The following is a 21,561-nucleotide window of genomic DNA, read 5'->3' as shown; positions in this document are numbered from 1 at the left end:
AGTAGATAATTAAACAATGAAATCTTCAATAAGAAATATAATAGACAAATCTTAATAGTTGTGTAAACATAGAAAATAATACCTATTCATCAATAATTTTATCCAAATGCCCAACTTAATTATCTTAAATTTGTCACTGTGAATAAAATAAATAAAATTTTATAATTAATTGTAATAAAAGAATAAAAGAATAAGTCATTATCTAATTTAAGAAGTAATTACATGATGTTCCATTTAATATACTTATATATAGTGAATATGGAATTATACCCATTACCATAACTTACGACATAAACTGTTAAAACAATAATTAAGTTCTTATTGATTATAGTAATAGTTAAAACATTTAAATAAACTTTAGGAATGTTTTTCAACAAATAAAATTCATTGATCATAGAAAAAATTCATTTAAAATTAATTTACATGTATAATTAAAAAATAATTGGCAGTGTAAAGTAACAAACAAAAACCTAATATTTATATACTTTCTTCAAGTTGTTATTTTATTACTTAGTCTTGAAATTTTAAAGAATTAAAATGTGAAATAAAAATTAATTGTCTAACCATGTTACTGTTCGTTTTTTAAAAATCAAAATTTTAAATATTAAACTGTTGTTATTTTTTTAACTTAAATATAATTACAATTCATGTTGTATTGATCAATAAAACCACAGATCACAATTAAATAGTTAACCCTGCCACCAAAATATGTGTCATATTAGATTATATTAAAATTCAACTATAATTATTTAAATGCCAATAATTAGACTATATATAATTTAAAGCACTATTTGTATAAAAAAAACCTTATTCTCAGAAAAAAAAATAATAAAATATTCACATAGCGATGACATTTTAAGCATAAAAACATATAGAATATTAAGAATACTGTTTAAATTATTTTTAAATAGATATTCTTTTATATACCATCAAAGGATATTATAGTAAAATGTCGATACTCAAATTACAGCTGTCCAATTAATCATTTCAGTAGTTGTCCAATTAACAAAAGTTATATACCATGTCCCTTTTAATGTAAAATAACAGATAGGCTTGCACATTCTCAACAAAAGATGCATCAACTTCATGCACTTTTTCATCATTATATTCATACCATTGACCTAAATTTAAAAAATAAAATATAAAAATATGTATACATTTTTATGACGTAAAGGCAGTTAAGTTTCAGTGATTTTTCAAAAATGTTATCACAATCTATGGTTTTATAAATTTAATATTTTGGAGTTTGTTTTAATTAAATGCAATATCCTCGATTTAAAAAAGCCTTACAAGATTCCAAAATACTACTGACCGAATAATAATTTTGAACATTTTCCAAAAAAAATCAAAATTTATAAAACTTAAGATTATAACATCTAAATTTTTTACAATATTTTAAACACCAATAAAATATTGCACTCTGTACCAAAACTTAATTTTTTTCATTAACTTCCTTCATTATATAAAATTACCTTCTGTAGAATCCACAGCATAAGAAGTGTAATGCCCAGATCCTACCCTGAAAATGGAATTAATTATAAAAAAAAAAAAATCAATAATATATATTTAAATAGTTTGATTTTTATTTACCCTTCTCCATCATGTACAACAACAGCAACCAAATCAAACATATTTGTATCTTTACCAACAAATTGAGTTTTCTTCATCTCATCATCATAATATGGAGACATATCTAATGATTGCATAGGAAATTGAATGAACGTATGTACTTTAGTACGATAAGTACTATCCCATCTAAAACGTTTAAGATGGAGACAAAGTATCTGAAAAATATAAAAATTCAGTTAAGTAGAGAAGTATAATCCCATTAATAAGCAAAAACAAAAACTTACATTAGGTACAGCATTCATCCAAAATCTCTTAGTGGACTTCTGTGGTTTTTCACACTTTTCACAGAAGTAAAAATTTCTTTCATTTAGTTCTTCTATCTCAAAATAACGCTCCAAGCAATCTACAAAAAAAAAAAAAAAAAATATGTCACAAAAATATTTATATAATTTAAATTTAGTCTAAACTTACCAGATAAAAGATCAACTGGTCGAGATACCGACGGGTCTTCATCTTCATAATCTGGAACGTCTAGTGAAATATCTGTAAATTCATCTCTTTTTCTGTAAGGTGTATTGCACTTTAAACAGTATACCTAATAAAAAAAAACAAATAATGATTATTTCTACTGAATCAAATGTACAGAGATTCTTACAAATTGTATGATCACAAAATAATGGAAACTTGTACATAATAGAAAGAGAATAGGGTCAGTGACATAGCCAAGATTTAAAAAAAAAGGATCATGTGCACAATTAGAAGGGAGGCATCAGGGGCCTAGCCTTATTTGTAGCCACCCACGTTTTTTAATCAGATTTTAGTTTAAATATATATATACAAATTATCAGGGTCTGTGCTACTGATACAAATATACAATTCTAGCCTTTCCCTCCCCAGAAAATTTCTTTTAGCTTCAACTATGAGGGGGAGTGGACACTGAATATGGTGTCATATCATTGTTTTTAAAAGATGTCTTTGCAATTTTTAGAATCACAGATCCAGTGGATATCTACAGGGGGGGGGGGGCGTCATATAACATGTATATAGTTATATGAATATAATATATGTATACTGATAGTGTATTAAGAATTGTATATTGAAAAAATCCTAGATACGCTACTGCACAAAGCAATACTGTTTTATTCTCTAGTCACTTTATTTTTATATAATATAAAAATTTAATTTAAATGTGAATAAAATAAAATAAAATAATAAAACAAATATTTTATTGAATTAATTTATATAAGTTGAAATTAGGCTGAAAAGACAATTACTTAAATGTTACTACTAGTGGTAACATTTGTAGAAATGTACCAAATACTGGCAGTATACTGGCACACTACCTATGCGGATAATTATAACAGCAATGTTCTTTCAATTTTTGATTATTTATGTGGAGACAACAAATCAATATTATCTATAATATATCATAAACATTCTAATCAAATTCAATACATAGTATCACTTTTTCTACATTTTATAGCAATCGAAAGCAAAATATAATTTTAAGAAGATGCTATAGCCACATTTTTTATCTCCGTCTTACGAGTAAGTAACATTGCAAATCAGTAGTTCACATTTAGCCTCATTGGTTTGAAAATTACAGTGAATCAACCTATTATGACACTTAATGGTAAAATCAGAGTCTGTGTTTATATATAAGTTTTTTACGATAATTAGGATTTTCAGCAAGTTATGAGCATTATTAAATTGTGCTATTTTAAGAACTCAAAACTCACTAAAAAATTGAATCATTGTATTAAATCCGACATACTTACACAGATAATGTTCTTATCATTAAGTTTCATGATAGGTCATTCGCTCTAATTTTTGAACTAATGAAGCTAAATGTGAACTGCTGATCATAAATTTGTTATGTTACTCATTTGAAAGATGGAGGCAACATGGACGGATATGGTGTCCTTTTAAGTGATTTTTCATGGACCTATTTCTTAATTTTTAGACAGCAATAATTAGTTATAAAGTTAAAAACTAAGATTTGAACAAAATATCACTTAGTGTGCCTTATATAATTTCCATGATAAAATGTAACATACAATTTGGAAGAACCTGTATAGAAAATTTACATTTTATTAAAATATATAAGAAGATCCATTTAGAGTAAAGATTAATTTTGTTTTCTGTATGATTGAATACATGATAGATAATTTTTTCCACCACATTATATGGATCAAGCTTATATGTTTAGAGTAAGGCGTACGTGTTAAACTAAACTTCATAAAAAAAGTCTAAATGGTATTTAAAAGTCAAAAAGATGCACATATTTAACTAATTAAAATGTTCTAAAATCTGAATAATAGTCAGTGACAGTTTAAGTAATTTTTCAACATAAAACTATTAATATAATTAATAAAATATAATATAAAATAGGTTTTTAACATCAGTTAATATTTTGCTTAAACATGACTAAAACTTTACGCCCTACTCTATATTGTACAAAAATCAAAATAAGTAGTGATAAAGTGAAAAATTAATCACCTCACTTAATAAAAACCCACGAAACATCAATGACACAAGTGTGTCAATTTTACTAGGGTTATGATGTGTTATTCCTTCTTCTAACAACAATTTACTTTTTTCACGTGTCAGCTCGTTATGTAAAGTATCCAATGTAAACATCAAAAATTCATGAGCATCATGTTGATGATATCCTCTAAATATTCATTATAATTTTAGAACAATATCATTATTAAACAATATCATTATTTTTTGTAATATAACTTATAACATATTAATTTTAAATATTTATAATCAATGTCAAAACCGAGGGGAAAACACCTTGGGGATAATCAGTGTACATAAGGTGATGGTATTCATGAGTTATCATGGGTAATCATAGGTAATCTTTGTAGTAAATCATGGGTAATCATAGGTATAATCATTGAAATCAGTAATCTGGTGTACAAACTTTCTGTCAGGTATTTACCCCTCGGTCAAACCTAACTACACATTATTCATAAATATGTTATAATAGTTATTTAATTCCACAGGAAAAATCAACAACAAAGTACAAAGAACCACTAAAAATGGGATTTTAATTTCTAACGCTTTGTTTATCACCATAGAAACGTTTAAAAATAAAAATAAAGATTTCAGTTATTTTGTTGTAATTTATAATATTAATTCAACTTACAGGGTAATATTCAAAAATATTGATTAATTATCAGAGAAAAAAATGTTAACCAAAATATTATGTACTTATTATTTATTAGTCAGAATTATTTATATTTTATTATAATTATTATTGTTTTAATTATTTTTATTATTTTTACTACACTTAATTAGTTTTTAAGCTGAAGTGTTTTCTTTATGTAATTGTAAAAGGGAAGATACCCAATGATATACAACATAAATAAATAAATAAATAATAAAATATAAAATATCCAGACTGACAAACCGTCACCGCTCAGAATCGTTTTTCGTATACACTGATATGTTATCATTGAATTTTAATTTAATAAAATCCATTATACAGTGACCCAATTGTAACCTACAGTACAGCAGAGTGACATCCACTAACCTGCTTTTTTATGTACTTAAAATACTATAATATCTCTATTAAATATACATATTTATTTTTATTTTAAATCACTATAACTTATATATGTTTTTTTTAATGTAACTTATTTACTAACTTGTATCGAGGTTTAATTTTGCAGACAATTTGTTGAAGAGCAGCTGGTGAAATTGCTTCTCTAAATTTATAGCCCGGAGGTTTTTGCCAGTCAACTAACGTCTCCATTAGTTTCCACATTTCTTGGGCTATACAATCTTGCAACCTTGGATCTGGATTACTATTATGTTTCTTATTGGAAGCTTCAATTTCAACGAGTTTGAACAATTTCATGCAAGTTATAAATGGCTTTAGATGACTGAAATTTATGAAAAATTAGATAAAATAAATTAATTTAACAAGAAAAATAAATATGAGTATCTAAAAGTACAAGTTAGTAGTTACATATTATTCACTTATTTAAAATTTAAACTTAGATTAAAAGTGTTAACTATTTTATTGAACTAAATAATTTATAAAGGGTAATCAAATTTGATAAAGGAGCTAAACCCTCCTAACTGTTGTATAACCCCCTAAAAAACCTAAAGATTTTCTATAATATTCATCTCTACATCATAAATATCAGAATATATTATATTAATATTTAGATGGTAAACTTTAAATTAATATAACAAAGCGAATAATGTATGTGCATATAAGGTAGTTGAAAAAATAAAATAAAGGATTTTCAATTTTTTCAAACTGTCAACACTAGAAAAGTTAACTTATTTGGTCTACTTTATTGGAGTTAGTTATTAAGTAGTACTGTAACAAATACTTTTTCACCTATTTCACCAAAAAATATAGTGGCCTATAAATATTATTACTTACTGAAATAAGCTAATAAATTACATCACAAAATATAAGAGTGATATAAATATAATTTATGACAGTGATGGATACAAGTTACAATTCAAATTGAGAACAGAGTAAATGTTAAATTATAAACAAACAAACAATATAATTAGTAGGTAAGAAGTTACCTATGTACATCTAGAAAGTTTGGGTTAAAATATATAATAGAAATCAATTTTAAAGAATAAATAAATAAAAGTTTAGTATGATTATTGATGATTTTTTTGTGTTACCTAAGGAATATTTTAATAAAGTATAATAAAATAGGTACCGTCTTAGGTCAGTAATTTAGTATGTTTAATGTAACAAATGAATTAATTAAACATACGAGATAGTGAAAACTGATTATTTAGGATCTAATTTAAAATTAATATCTATTTTCAATAGGTAAGTAGACAAAACCATTAAAAATTTAACAGATATTTTACTGCAAACAAATCACATAAAAAACCATAAAAAGCATGATGGATATTAAGATATTTACTTAAGATAAGAACAAAAAACTTGCGCATAAAATTTGATTACTGTTAAGTTTAGTACTAAGAGTACTAAAACAAAATATATGCGTTAGAATTTTATCACAGATAGTAGAGGAAATATGAAGAAATAAAAAAACATAGTTACTTATATTGGAAATGTTGATACAAAACTACAGAAGAGGGCAGTAGCCTATTATGAGGAACAGAGATAGTATTGCTTTTAGGCGAGACAAAAAGAATGATTTTGATGTTTGGTAGTAAAAATTATAATACAAACTCTTATCTATAGCTAATGTGGAGAGTTAATAATTACAATAGTATATAAATTCAACTAGTTTATAAATTGAAATGGATATATTATGCATACAGTAATTTATATAAAATGATGAGATTTTTAGAACTGGACTAAAATAGATAAAAATAAAATAAAAAAGAGCAAGAAATTAGATGATCCGAACCGGTGTAAAAAATAAAACACACCAGGATAATGAACCATATTAATGATGGTGCAAACCAAGGAATGGAACCGAACATAAAAGAACCGGTTCTGGAACCGGAACCGAAACCTTTATTTTAATAAATGAAGTATTGGAACCAAACCAGAATTTTAAAATTAAATAAGTTATTTTAGACTAAAAACTAAAACAATTTTATTTATCATAATTTAATACTCTTTGGCACCTTAACTATCTGGAACCGGTACCAAAATTATTTGGAGCCTATACCCTTTTTTTTTTCTTATTATCTTAACTGGAACTTAACTGGAACAGTTATTTTATTTTAGGAGAACCAGTACCGGAACCGAGTTCCAGTCCCTGGTGCCAACATCCGATTTAGGGAAACAAATTTCTTGAAGCATTTCATTCTTTGAGAAATTGTTCAATATAATATGCAAGTTATTTCATATACAGTAAAATAGGGTAACTTTGATAATTTTTTACTGTTTTATGACAAATTAACTTTTTATTTTATGGATAACTTCTGTAGTATTAACAATAAAATTCTCAAAATTAAACATTAATTATAGCTAGTTATGATCAATATTTAAACGTTTTAATTTTTAAATTTCTGATATTATCTTTTGAGATATCAATCTTTTTAATATGCTATCAAAGTTACACAACATAGTGGGCAGCTTTGATACCTATATTTCTTAATGTGATATCAAAGTAACCCCATTTTATGAAAAAAAAATTTAATTATCAGGGTACTCTAGTGAATAAAAATATATGGGTATCAAAAATTGGTTAAGAAAAATGGTTAAGAAATTAGTAGGGAAATGTGACTGAAATGTTGAATACATTTGAGTCCAACCCATTTTACTGTATTATTAATAAGTCAGACTTTACTAGGTTACACTTTAAATTTAATAAATAACAAAATAATATTTACCGAAGCGATTGCCAAACCGCACTCATAAAGCAATTGTTTCCACTATTTAATATACCAACTTTTTTAGTAGTTCTAGGACCTCTTTTATAAAAAGGTTTTTTAGGTTTAGCTTTGAGTGGTTTTATTGGTACAACAGCTTTAGGTGCTATTTTTGAAATGTTAACTGTTTTTGGTACAACAGCTTGAGGTTCCTGTTCACTAAATATTAAAAATATATTAAGCTTTAATACACTTATTGTTTTAAATATGTTAGTTGAATAAACTGTAAATTCAAAAATTTAAAAACATAAGGGGAGTATGGAAGTAAGAATGTTTAAAAAAAATATTTAATTGGTTCCAAGATATACATAGACGTCTTTGACCTTGGTTATTAGCAAAGTATAAAACCATTTTTTAATTTGTTTAATGTCGATAAAACAATATAATATTATAGAGTCTATAATATAGACAATAATGTTGTGGTGGATTGCATATGGCACCATAAACATAAATTTATAGATCATACCTAATATTTGTTTGTAGATTACATATGATAACCAACAAATCTGTGTAGATAACATAAAATATCACTATTTAGAATTATATTTTTAGTATTTAGGAGTGAACCAAAAAATATTGTACAATAATATCCTGTTATTGTAAAACTAATAATGATATTGGTAACCAAGACAACAAAAATCACCACAGATACAGTCAGATTAAAGGTATTCTATACATAGTATAGAAACCCAAAATTATGATCAATGAGTTTTGAAAAAAACAATAGCAATAAGATTTTGTTAATTTCATTCTATAAATAGCTCATTTATGAATAATATTTTATTTTTATAGAATAATTACATAAATAATTTAATGAACAATTTGAAAAAAATTAATATTTATAAATGTACATGATTAAAACGTCAAACAAAGAACGTCATCCACATTATAAGACATAGGTAAAATACTTCAAATTTTATTTACAAACATTTGAATTTTAAACACTATAATTTATTCTTTAAATAAAATCTAACTATACAGTTTATTTCAAGTTATTTTAAACAACACTTTAAATTTAATCAATAGTAATATTTACCAAAGAGCTTGGGTAACTGTATTCATAAAACAGTCATTTTCATTATTAGGAGGTATACAGACTTTTTTAATAGCGCTAGGACCTTGTTTTAAACTAGTCTTTTTTGATTTAACAGCCTTAGATGCTTTTCTCCTAAATATTAAAAAATATATTAAGGTTTAATACAATAGTTGCTTTACTTAATTATTTTTTTTTATTAAAATAATTACCGTCTTCTCTTTTTGTTATTATTACTTGCACTTGGTCCACGATTATATAGAATAAATTGTCGAAGACGGTTCAGTTCATCGTCGTGGTTTTTTGGTACTACATCAGAATTACACTTGAAACTTTAAAAATAAAATATTCTATTTAAAAATTTGGTGGATATTACGAATCACAATGTTTTTAAACTTATGTAAGTATATTAAAAAAATTTTAACATAATATTATTACTGGTAAGTGGATAATATTTCAAGCAATTAAAATCTTTTCTTTGAAATACATCTTTAGACCAAATAATCAACAATATAATAATTATTATTAAACTAACCAGAATATAGCTGCAGACTCGATATTTATAAATATACAATGAGTTTTGTGGAACTCGTAATGTGCAGTACTGTGACCTACGGCATTATGCCCACAAAGAATTTGTCGACACTCCATACACATCCACAACTGATCTATTCGTAAGCAAACTGGAAAATATTTTTAATACAACAATTAAAAATCTTTTTACTGTGTATTAAATTAACTGAATATTAAATTATTATTTTAATCAACTGATCAAAACGTGAATTTTCAATATTTTTATACGAATTTACAGCTCCTAAATGAATATAATATTTACATATCTAATTTTTTGCTACTCCCTTAATATTTTCCCCTCACCATATATTAGATATATCAAGTATAAATGTATTATACTGATCAAAAACTAATCTAATAATTTTAATGTTCTCGGAAAAACATACTATTGCTAAGTACCGTGGCGCCAAATCCATGTATCAAGGACGGTGTATTGAATTGGTGGGTGGATGGTAAGTAAATCTGAGTATTGAGATTTGAGAACAATATCGTTCATCAGTATAACTATAAATTAGCTGTATGCTATGATTGCAAAGAACAACACCAAATATAGCTATTTTAACTTCAAAGCACTATTCTGAGCGATGATCTGTCAGCCTAAATTACTGAAGTAATTAATTTTATTATTAGTAAAACAGTAGGTTAAATTAATTTTTGCCGAAAACTTTTCATTTGTTTTATTTCAAAAATATCAAGTAGGTGTCCAAGAATAATATTTCACATAGATAATCACAAAAATACCATGAACCAAATCAAATTCCTTTTCAAAACACGGGAAATAAAAAACAATATGTATATATTCAACCGTATATACAAAATTACACGGATGATGGGATGAACGTAGCTAATTATTAGAATGGACCAGCTCCACAAAAAAGGTGTTTAAATATTGTGTTTCTACGACTCATTTTAGTAATAACTGTCAATATTGGCTTCAGAAAAACAAGAAGGAGAACAGACCTATTCAGAACATATTTAATAAACCAGGTGAAAACATTGGGTGTTAATTTAAATTCAGATAAAAAAAAAATGAATATTAATTTAGCTACATAGGCACGAATAGCAAATTTTAAGAGGCAGCATATAATAATAGTAATGTACTCCATACAATAGTAGGAGTAAAAAATTCAAGTGATAACAAAAATAATGTCGAATATGTTTATTATAAAACATGTCTGATCTTCAATATAAAAAACAAATATGAGTTTAGCTCAGTTGGTATACGTATCAGCTATTAATTGAAATATACTGAAATAAAATAATAAATATTATTCAAGCCAGAAACTATGTCAAGCAAACAAAATAAAATATGGTGTGTCAAATAACTCGTAAGGTATAATATCAAAAAAATGGAAGCTGAAAAAGGAATGTATTCTATAGAGCAACTGTTTAAAGAGGATATACCGAAATAGGTAGTACAGCAAAATTTAATATAAACCCAGATTCATAGACGGAAATGAGGGAAGGCTTGGGGAGACTTAGCCTCCCAAAATTATGTTTTGTTTCATTTGAAAATATATGATATATATTTACTAATTGTATTGTACATATATTATATCATTATGGGTATATTTCTACTTTACCGGGCACCCTTTTTTTTCCAAAAAAAAAATTGCAAAAAAAAGGGTGCCCGGTAAAGTAGAAATGTTCCTCATTATGAAAAAAAAAAAAGTCTACCCAAATGTATACAAATTGTTGCAAGTGGCAATCACTCTTCCAATTAGCTCATCAACATGTGAGCATTCTTTTTCTGCCATGAGACGCTTAAAAACTTGGTTAATGCTTCAAAATTGTTTTAACACAATTGCAATACTTAATATCGAAAATGATATTGTAAAACATATTGACAATGACTCTATCATTAACAAATTTGCAAAAAAAAAAATAAAACAATTGTTTTACAATAAATTGAATAAATTATAATATTCTTCTAATGGTCTTTTTTCATTGTATTTATGTGTACTTAACCCTAGAGCACACACTTCACGGTCAAAAAGACCGGGCTTTTAGAATTTTGTTCATTGTTTCAAAAATACGAAATATTAACCAAACCTAATCTGGTTACCTCTAATTAGATGATAAACTAACATTAAATATAACTCCTAACTGTATACGATCTGATGTCAGTAATATAGAAGTGTTCAAAGTTCATTACCAGACATTACGTATTAATATACAGTCAAAAAGACCGTGTGCGTGATCGTAAAAAATCAATTATGGGTTATTTTTAAACTGTGTTCCTAATAATTGCTGCTCGATAAACGAAATTGATGGTTATTATATTTTTATTGCGACTTGTTAGTTGACTATGATTTACGCCATACTGTGTGTGACAAAAAGACCGTGTGCGTGTATTCTCGTGAATATTTTAAATGCGTGTGATCTAGGGTTAAAAACTGTTAAAATGTGTTATGATTCATTTTTTGTTTTGATTTCTATCATATTATTTGAATAAAGTTAGCCCCCCCCTCCCCACAAAAAAAATGTCAATGAATTTCTGCCTATGCCCAGAAGTATCAATATAAAGAAAAATTACACTCTATATTACACAAAAAAGAAATAATATTTGAAGAGGGAAAAATGGTTTTTAGTAAAGGCAGAAGTAAAAAAAGTGGGTAAGTGGATGTCACGCTGCTGTACATTAGGTTACAAGAGGGTCACTGTAATGGATGGTGTTTAATTTGAATTCAATGATATAATATCATTGTATAAGAAAAACGATTCTGAGCGAAAACGGTCAGTCAGCCTATAATATTACCAAATATATTATATTGATGATATTTTTGTGAATAAAGTAATTTATATATAACCTAGTTATTTACATGGAGACTTGTTTTAAATTTTCAATCCTTAGCCTATAAAAATTTAACATTTCATACATTTTTAACGACAAAATAATTATTAAATTTTAAATTTGATAAATTTTGTCAAAATTTGAACTTAAAATACCTACTTATAAAAAAAAAATTGTGCCTACGTATTTTTAATATTTTTCAACTGCTATTGTAACAATACATCAGGAGCCTTGCATTAAATTTTCAAGCTTTTTACCCAACTAAAAAATTTTTATTGATATTTATAGAAAAAAAAACTAAGAAAATTGAAAATTGACAATGTCCGTAAACAGCTCAAAAAGAGTCAAAATATTTTTAAAATGTTATGGTGTATAGAAAATTAAAATATTAACATTCAATAAAAATTTTCATATATCTACAGTTATTCGTTTTTAAAATAACAAAACCGCGACACGAGAAATTGAGTGAATATCCAATATTGGAAAAATATGAACTTCAAACGCTCATAAAAATTTAATTTGATCTGCTTAGACATTTTTTTTTTTGACAAAAGTAGACAAACTTATGATGAATCTTGTATTACATTTTCAAAAATTAGATTTAAAAATAAAAAGTTTATAAATTCTCAACTCAAATAATTTGCTAATTTTTGTGGTTTTTCCGTATTTTTTCAAGATTTGAACTTTAAATGCTTATAACTAAAAACTGTGACTAAGGATTTTACTGTTTTTCAAATTTCAACGTAAAAATATAGTGGGAGCTTGTATTAAATTTTCAAGCTTTTTTACCCAACAAATAAAGATTTATTGACATTCATAGAAAAAAAACTAATAAAATTGGAAACAGAAAATGTTCTTAAACAGTTCAAACCAAATCAAAATATTTTGAAAAATGTATGGTGTATAGAAAATGCAAATATAAACGACAAGTGTAAATTTCATGTATACATTCATTTGTTTTAGAGTTAAACCAAAACAAATATCAATTTTGTAAAAATTCCTGTTTTTCCTTAATTTTTATGTTGTTTTTCCTGCCGCTTTTGAAAACTATTGGGAATTTCAAATTTTGACCTCCCCAATGCACCAACAATATTCACCTTACCATCGAACAAGATACTGAAATTGAAAATTAAAACACTATTTCGACTACTTATCGTGTACACAGACATAAAAATAAAAAAAAAGACACACACCATTGTAAAATCAATACATTCATCGTTTCACTCAGAATCTAAAATCCAAATACGATTTCAAATATCAGGGACCATATAAAATAGTTGAAAACATTTCAAATGTAGTATACCTACCTAGACAAAATAATTAGGAATTCAAAATTTATTGATGATTATAAACATGTAAGTCAGAACAAGAAATTTAGAGATTGTTTAACTTAAAATTCAGGAAGGAAGTTATTACTTGTAATTTTTCTGTCATACGCCCTCTGGCTGTGGCGGACACGCCAGCAATTCTCTATGGGTCAGCCTCCGAAGACCTACCCCACGACCAACCCGTCTGAGCCAAGGTGCTCAATGATGTAGAGGAGACGTTTAGGATCTTTTACAAGATGGTGAAGGTGATCCTGACTCTCAAAGAAGAGAAAGAGACAGTGAGGCAGGCAGAAAAAGCCTACGGATAGAACACAAGTGCAGCGGGCTAAGGTTAGACCCAGAATGTGAGGTCCAGGGCTCCGGTTTTTTTTACCTATAAATACCTTTTTTTAATTTGCATGTGCTTAAATATCAATTGGTCTGATAGTTTTCTATACACATCAACAGAAAAAATCGAAGAGTTTGTGAAGACGACACATTTTCGATGTTATGTTTAAAATTAGTTTTAATGGTATTTATCATCAGCAATATCGATAAAGTATTTGTTACGACAAGTTAATTTATCGTTTTGTACATAGTAGTTATTTTTTTTTTAGTACATTTTGTAATTGGTTTTTATACAAATTAAATGCTTTTTCACAAATCAAATACTTTTTTACCTAGTAATAAGTTAAATATACATTTGTTAGCAGAAGACTTAATGTATAAAATGTTATGAATAATTAATATTAACCCATCAAGTAGTGTCGGTTTCTCTCACTTATCTATTTAATCAAAATTCAAGAAAAACTTAAACACATTTAAATAGTTTTATGCAGTTTAATAAACATAATATTATAATATAATAAAAATAGTAGTATTGAAAAAAAAATAACTACTACGTACAAAACAATAAATTAACTTGTCGTAACAAATACTTTATGGATATTGCTGATAATAAATACCATTAAAACTAATTTTAATATTATTGGCCCAAAATTAAAATATAAAAATCAATCAAAATCATTATTCTGTTTTCTTTATTAATTATAAAGTTTACCTGAGTTAGTCATCTAAATTTAGTGCTATAAAAGATTATCATTTTGGCTTACTTAATCATCTTTCAAATCACAAGATAGAGTAGTATAGTTGTTATAATAAATTTAAAAGCATTGGTTAATATTCACATTTGATAAGATATTTATTAAACACAGATTATTATTGTGCTTGAGTTTATTATATTGATTTTATTTTAAATTTAAGGTTAAAATAAAACTAATAACCCGTTATACAGGTAAGACTTGTGTAAATAAAGAACTTTTAAAACATCAATCTCTACACCTAGTAAATGAAAAACCAGTTTTAATGTCAGACCGAATCTAATGAAAAAATCTTAACAGGTTTGGTTGTTGACATTAATTTCCACATGATAATTTTTCTTTCAGAAATAGGTATCTAGCAAACTAAATTTACCTGACCAAATACTCTAACTGCAATCTTTCTAACATTACTTATCTACTAAATATAATGTAATGTTTATTATAATTTTAGAAGTAATTCTATGTGTAATAATCATTTTTCTTGTTACTGAAAACTAGAAACATAGGTACATTTGAACTAACAACTATACTTTAAACTTAAAAATAATTCTACACATGCACCAATTTATAATATTACATACAGTATATTATACAGTATTTATATAGCTAGGTACAACACAGACAAATAATTACTACAACTTCATAATTTAAATAAATCCATTGTATACTACTCTAAGGAAAATATTAGTATGTGATACATTAGTTTATATTTGTTTCAGTAGATAATTTTTATGATGTATGTATGTATAATTATATAGCTTTTTTTGATTTAGACTACAAACGTATGCACTTTTCTATCAATACATTTTATTTTAACTCATAATATTAAAATGGAAATTTTACAGATTACTACTAAATTAGAATACTCAGATCAATTTAACAATTTAAAACAAAATTGTAGTTAACTGTTTTTTGACAGCAGTTATTCAGATGGTTAGAATGTATAAATACAATATCTATAGTTTTTATACATAAAAAATTATTATAAATACCCTCGAAGGTTAGAGCCATACATGATTGATTTAAGTCATAGGACTACAAACAAGACAAAGAAAACATGTCATGCCTACTTGTCAACAAATAACATGACGTGTATAAAAGTATCGCATAAATTAGCCAGGAGAAGCTTAAGTATGATACTTTTAAGTTTAAAATAATGATATAAAATTATGAAACTTTTTCATAAAATAACATAGATAATAAGGGAGAAGATACAATTGTAATACCACAATTATTAAAAAAGCAGGTAAGTGGATGTCGCTCTGCTGTACAGTAGATTACAAGTGGGTCATTGTATAATGGATTATATTAGACTTGAATTCAATGATATAATATCATTGTATAAGAAAAACGAAAAATTACCTCTCTAAAATACCATCTTTATCCAATTTGCTGAAAGATAAGGTACTATAATATGTTGAAATCGAAGCAGTCCTGGTAGAAATGTTGTACACAGTATATATAAAAAATAAACACCATTGTAAAACCAATAGCTTCCTCGCTCCGCTCAGAATCTAATAGATAAATTGTGTGATTGAAATGATAATTATATAATCTAAGATTGGCAGTTTAAAATTTTAAGATGTATGGAGACTGAGATCTAAGAACAAAATGCCGCTTTACCTACTAGATTGGATATTTTGATATGATACACATTACACATAGACAATACTATTACATGTTCTTATCATACTGTCCTCCTACAGTATTCTTAATTGTGATTATTTGTAATAAAAAAAAAAGAAAAAGAATGATTATTGTAATATTAGCACTCATTGTAGACATGGAAATGTATATTATCTTATTTATTATTTCTGTCCCTCATAGACAGAGGCGCTCATATAGATGTGTTGCATCAAGTGATACTATAATACTAGAGGGTTGTAGAAGTAAATTACTGGTTTCAGCATAAACACAATTAGGGGAGCCTTAGGAGATAATAGCATGCCAATTTTAAAATTAGCCCCCTCCAAAAATAAATTTGAAAAAAAAGAAAAATTATGTTCAAAATATAATTAAAAACCACAACATAACAAAATCAATAATGTACAACAATATAAAAATCATAAAATTATAATATAAATATATTATTTTAAATTTAAATCAGAAAAAGCAGGTAAGTGGATGTCGCTCTGCTGTACAGTAGATTACAAGTGGGTCATTGTTTAATGGTTGTATTAAACTTGAATTCAATGATATAATATCATTGTATAAGAAAAACGATTCTGAGCGGAGACGGTTTGCAGGTCTGGATATTGTATATTTTGTTGTTATTTATTTTATCATGTAAGTTGAATGATTATTAAAATATTATAATTTTTTATTCGATTCTATGGTGATAAACAAATGGCGTTAGAAATCAAAATTCCATTTTTAGCGTTTTTCGTAATTTTCCGGTGGTTTTTCCTGTAGCATTAAATAACTAATGAGAAAATCGAAAAATTACCTCTCTAAAGTACCATCTTGATTCAATTTGTTAAAAGATAAGGTACTATGTGTAGAAATCAAAACACTCCTTCTGGAAGAAATTTTGTATACAGGATATAAAAAGAAAAAATAAAATAAAAAATAAACACCATTGTAAAAACAATAGCTTCCTTGCTCCGCTCAGAATCTAAAAATAAATATTGATGTGGAAATTAAATAAAAATTTTTCATTTTTATTTCAAGCCCTGCCACAATTTAGTATTCACTAATCAGTTCCAAGTTCCAAAATTTTGATTTGATACATTTAAAAAATATAATTTTTTTTTCCTTATTTGAAATGTACAACCTATACCTTAAAAGCACAATGAGTACATGTGGTAGAGAAATAAATTACATATCTATATACTAATATATAAAGCTGTAGAGTTAGTTTGTTTGAATCCGCTAATCTCAGAAACTACTGGTTCGAATTGAAAAATTATTTTTTTGTTGGATATATTTTGTTGGACTATTCATCGAGGAAGGCTATAGGCTATATAACATCACACTATGACCAATTAATAGAAGTGCTCAAACAGGGATTTTAAGATATACAGTGAAAATATTTGTTTATAAATGGTTTCTATTGGTTATAGGAGAAATAATAGAAATAGTATTTATTTATTATTGGTTGTTATTGGTTAATCGGGTAGATCAGGTACAAGTATGTAAATATTAAATATTATCAAATCGAATTTTCGCACATTGCCTACCAGGGTGACTGAGTTGCACTTACTGCAGTGAGTCACACCAAAAAAGGGGTTGAACAATCACAATTTTTTTAAGAGTTGTAATTTTTTACGGGCCATGAAGTACGCAGGATCAACTATATTATATATAAATGAATGTTTGTATGCAGATCTCTGGGAAGAAGAATCTGTGGGAATAATTTTTTTCTGGCCAGCAGACAAGAAAAAAAAATAAAAACCGTTAATATTATACGTTCAAGTGTTGTAATTTATTATTTTTGTTCATTGTTTTTTACAGACATCTGTAATTTTTAGGACGTAGCAAGAGACTTTTTTATAAATATCAAAAAAAAGGTGGGTGGGTACTTATGTAAACAGCAAGTACTCTCAAAATTTCTCTGTACATGGCTGAATTAACATCATAAATATTTTTATATAAGATAAATTGTCCAGGACAGGACTATATCAATGAAATTACCTAGAAATTTAGAACTGAGTTTATATAATAAATAGAATAAATAAATAAATAAAATAAAAAAAATCGGGGTTTGATGCGACCTACGGAGGCTTTCTGGAAATGAATCACCGAGTTAAGAAGCCTTGCGTTGGAAGAGCTTAGAAAAATAATTTACAAATATTAAATATTTATGAATGTTTTTATAATATACCTAACCTTACCAGATCCACACCCACTTCATTACATTTGTTATGTGATATTTATTCCTGATTTTCATTAGATAGTTGTCCAATTGGTATCAGTAGTGCGTTTTGTGAGTGTTAATGACACAAAATTAGGTTAAAAACTAACTACATCCGACTCAAATTGATTTTATCGCATCAATCGTAAAAATGTACTTTAACAACTGTAACGTGTACTTTTCAAGAACTTTATACCTACTTATTTTTTATTAACAAAAGTGGTACCTACTAAAACCTTCAGCAGACTTGTGTAAAAGAATTTAACCCAGTGTCTGAACGCATATGTACGATACGGTTGGACACAAAACCTCTAAACACATTTATAATTAACATTCATACCCCCCACTGAATGTAAAGAAGACATTATGAAGGAAGAATTCTACGAAAAAGTCACGGAGATATACGATAGTGCACCCAGAAATACGGTGAGAATTAGGGACTTCAATGCCAACATAAGAAGAGAGACCTCTTTTAGACCTACAATCGGATTACACAGCGCTCACGAGCAGAGCAATGATAATGTCAGAGGGTTGTAGCTTTTGCAACCTTAAGGAATATAACCGTAAGTAACACTCCCTTTCCCCACAAGGTTATCCACAAATAAACATGGAAATCACCTGACAGACGCATATATAACCAAATTGATCATGTGCTCATTGACAAAAGATTCAGATCACGTATTTTGAATGTAAGAAGTTATCAAAAAACGGACTGCGATTCTGATCATTTTTTGGTCATTGCAAAATTCATACCTACTCAAGTTAAAGAATGACCGAATAACTTAAAACAGAATTCTAAAGTTTAATCTAGAGAAACTTGAGGTGCTAACAGAAAAGTTAAGGGAAAAACAAACAGACAAGTGATAGGTGGAATATAATAAGAAATACTGAAATCAAGGGTGCAAAAAAATCACTATGCAGTCAGAAATCCAGCAAAAAATTAGTATAATGAGTGCCAAAATGCCGTGCTAAAGAGAAATGATTGTCAAAACTATCGAAAACTCAGTCAGCGGAATTCAAAGAAATATTTGAGAAAGAACGTAGGAGAACAGGAGATGTAAACAATTTATACAGTGAGAAAAAAGGAAGTATATGAACAAGCTCCTACATAAAACAGCAAGACTATACTCAGCGTCACGAGAAAATGCATACGGCACGCGTATCCAAATGACTACGCTCCGTTATCTCAAGGCCAAATTCCCCCCCCCCCCACGTGGCAACTAGTCAACAGTACACATCTGCCGCCGAGACAGGCGTGCTCCAAAGTGCTCTGATAGGTGGCGATGCTCAAAAAAAAAAAAAAAAACGAGTTTTGGTCGGCCGCCATATGCATTCTCTCGTGGCGCAAGGTATCGTGGCAATAAAAAAAACAACAGATGTTCAACCAAACATTAAAAGTCATAAAAGATAAAAATAATAGAATATTATTGGACCCACATATGAAAGCTTCTAGATGGCAAGAATATTTTGAAGAATTTATGAATGGGGTAATACTAATAACACCAATCCCAGCCTGAGAAGTCAAAGAGAAGAAGTTAAGTATATAACATTAGATGGGCAAACAAAGCTATAAACCGGCATAAAAACTGAAAAGCTTCGGGTCAAACGAGATACTATCTGAACTTATAAAATATGGCGGCTCAGAACTGCGCATATGGAATGAAGAAAAACTACCTGCAGAATGGAACAAAGCTTTAGATATCCCAGTATATAAGAAAGGACACAATATGAGCTGCGATAACTATAGGGGAATACAGTTACTGAATACAGTGTATAAAGTATTCTCCAAAATATTACTAGGACGACTGGAACCACTGGCTGAGAAGTGTATAGGAAGCTATCAGTGTGGTTTTGGAAATGGTAAGTCCACAATAGACCAGCTCACAACTATAGAACAGCTCATAAATATGAGTACAGACAAAACATATGGCAAGTACTTGTGGATTTCAAGAAAGCTTACGATAGCTTTCATCAAGACAGTCTGTATAATATAATATAATGAGTTCGGCTACCCAAAAAACTCAGATATTGTCCTGTAACTGTTTCAAAAGCAATAACATATAACTATCATGATATCAAAGTATTGATAATATATAGGCCATATGGCATATAATTAGTTGCATTTGGTCTCCATAATTACAAATTATTTTATTTTTTAGGCGAAATATTCATGTTCAAAAATCTAATAATACATTTAATTAAATATTTTATTTATTTTATACCATGACTTAAGAGATACCTATCTAATTGTACGCAATATACATAATGTAATAATATTTATTTATGTCAAACAACCTTTGGATAATATTAATTCTTCAAAAGTACCTAAGTGGATAATAGATTCAAAAATTATTAATAATCTTTTCAATATTTAACCAACAGTTCCCAAATCTTATTGGGGGCTGTACAAAATGTCTGGTAAACTTATTCAAACTCTGCCCTCTAAAATCTAAGCACAATGTCCGTAATATCGATAAATTTATAAATATTATATTATGATTGAATTTTTTTACCCAGGAATTTATGATCTAAAACTATCTTATACATTGACTGACAATAGCATACTTTTAAAAAGTACAATATATAAAAGCCTTAATTTTTGGGTATTTTCCTGTTATACGAGGCTACGGCTGTTATCGCGACTATCACCCAAGACTACCTCCGTTATCGAGACTACAGCGCATATTTTGTGAAACATCACAATCCTTTTATCTAAGACTACCAAAATGGTACTTTCCAGTTTTACGAGATTACCTTAATTTTTTTGCCTTCTTTGATATACTTTTTAATAATATTATATATTGTGGGGATGGTCTCAATGAAATAAAGAAAAAAATGAAATACATAGTAATTATTTGTAATGTATTTTAAACGGTTAAGTGCCAAATTTGGAGCGGCGTAGGTACGGAAAACAATAAAATAATAATAATAATTAGAGTGCGGATTTTTATCCACTTAAAAGTATCGAAATATGCCATATAATATGCAGTAAA

At 27.2% G+C, this 21,561-nt stretch overlaps 1 protein-coding gene across 1 annotated transcript in view; it reads right to left on the bottom strand.

The window, feature by feature from the left end:
* Nucleotides 1-821: 821 nt before the first annotated feature.
* Nucleotides 822-21,561, bottom strand: part of LOC100571773 (ubiquitin carboxyl-terminal hydrolase 3) — a 24,540-nt gene continuing 3,800 nt past the window's right edge. The window contains exons 3-13 of the mRNA XM_003244487.4: nt 9,477-9,624; nt 9,154-9,273; nt 8,945-9,076; nt 7,870-8,067; nt 5,226-5,462; nt 4,069-4,243; nt 2,041-2,164; nt 1,854-1,972; nt 1,591-1,784; nt 1,473-1,519; nt 822-1,121 (exon numbers count right to left, since the gene is read on the bottom strand). Of these exons, the coding sequence (XP_003244535.1) occupies nt 1,003-1,121; nt 1,473-1,519; nt 1,591-1,784; nt 1,854-1,972; nt 2,041-2,164; nt 4,069-4,243; nt 5,226-5,462; nt 7,870-8,067; nt 8,945-9,076; nt 9,154-9,273; nt 9,477-9,624 (1,613 nt within the window). The 3' untranslated portion in view covers nt 822-1,002. The remainder of the gene's footprint in view (nt 1,122-1,472; nt 1,520-1,590; nt 1,785-1,853; nt 1,973-2,040; nt 2,165-4,068; nt 4,244-5,225; nt 5,463-7,869; nt 8,068-8,944; nt 9,077-9,153; nt 9,274-9,476; nt 9,625-21,561) is intronic.

Source organism: Acyrthosiphon pisum, chromosome A2 (assembly GCF_005508785.2).
Source record: "Acyrthosiphon pisum isolate AL4f chromosome A2, pea_aphid_22Mar2018_4r6ur, whole genome shotgun sequence".
NCBI classification, from domain to species: Eukaryota; Metazoa; Arthropoda; class Insecta; order Hemiptera; family Aphididae; genus Acyrthosiphon; species Acyrthosiphon pisum.
The sequence above is the reverse complement of the archived record's forward strand: the minus strand, read 5'-3'. Positions and strand labels throughout refer to the sequence as shown.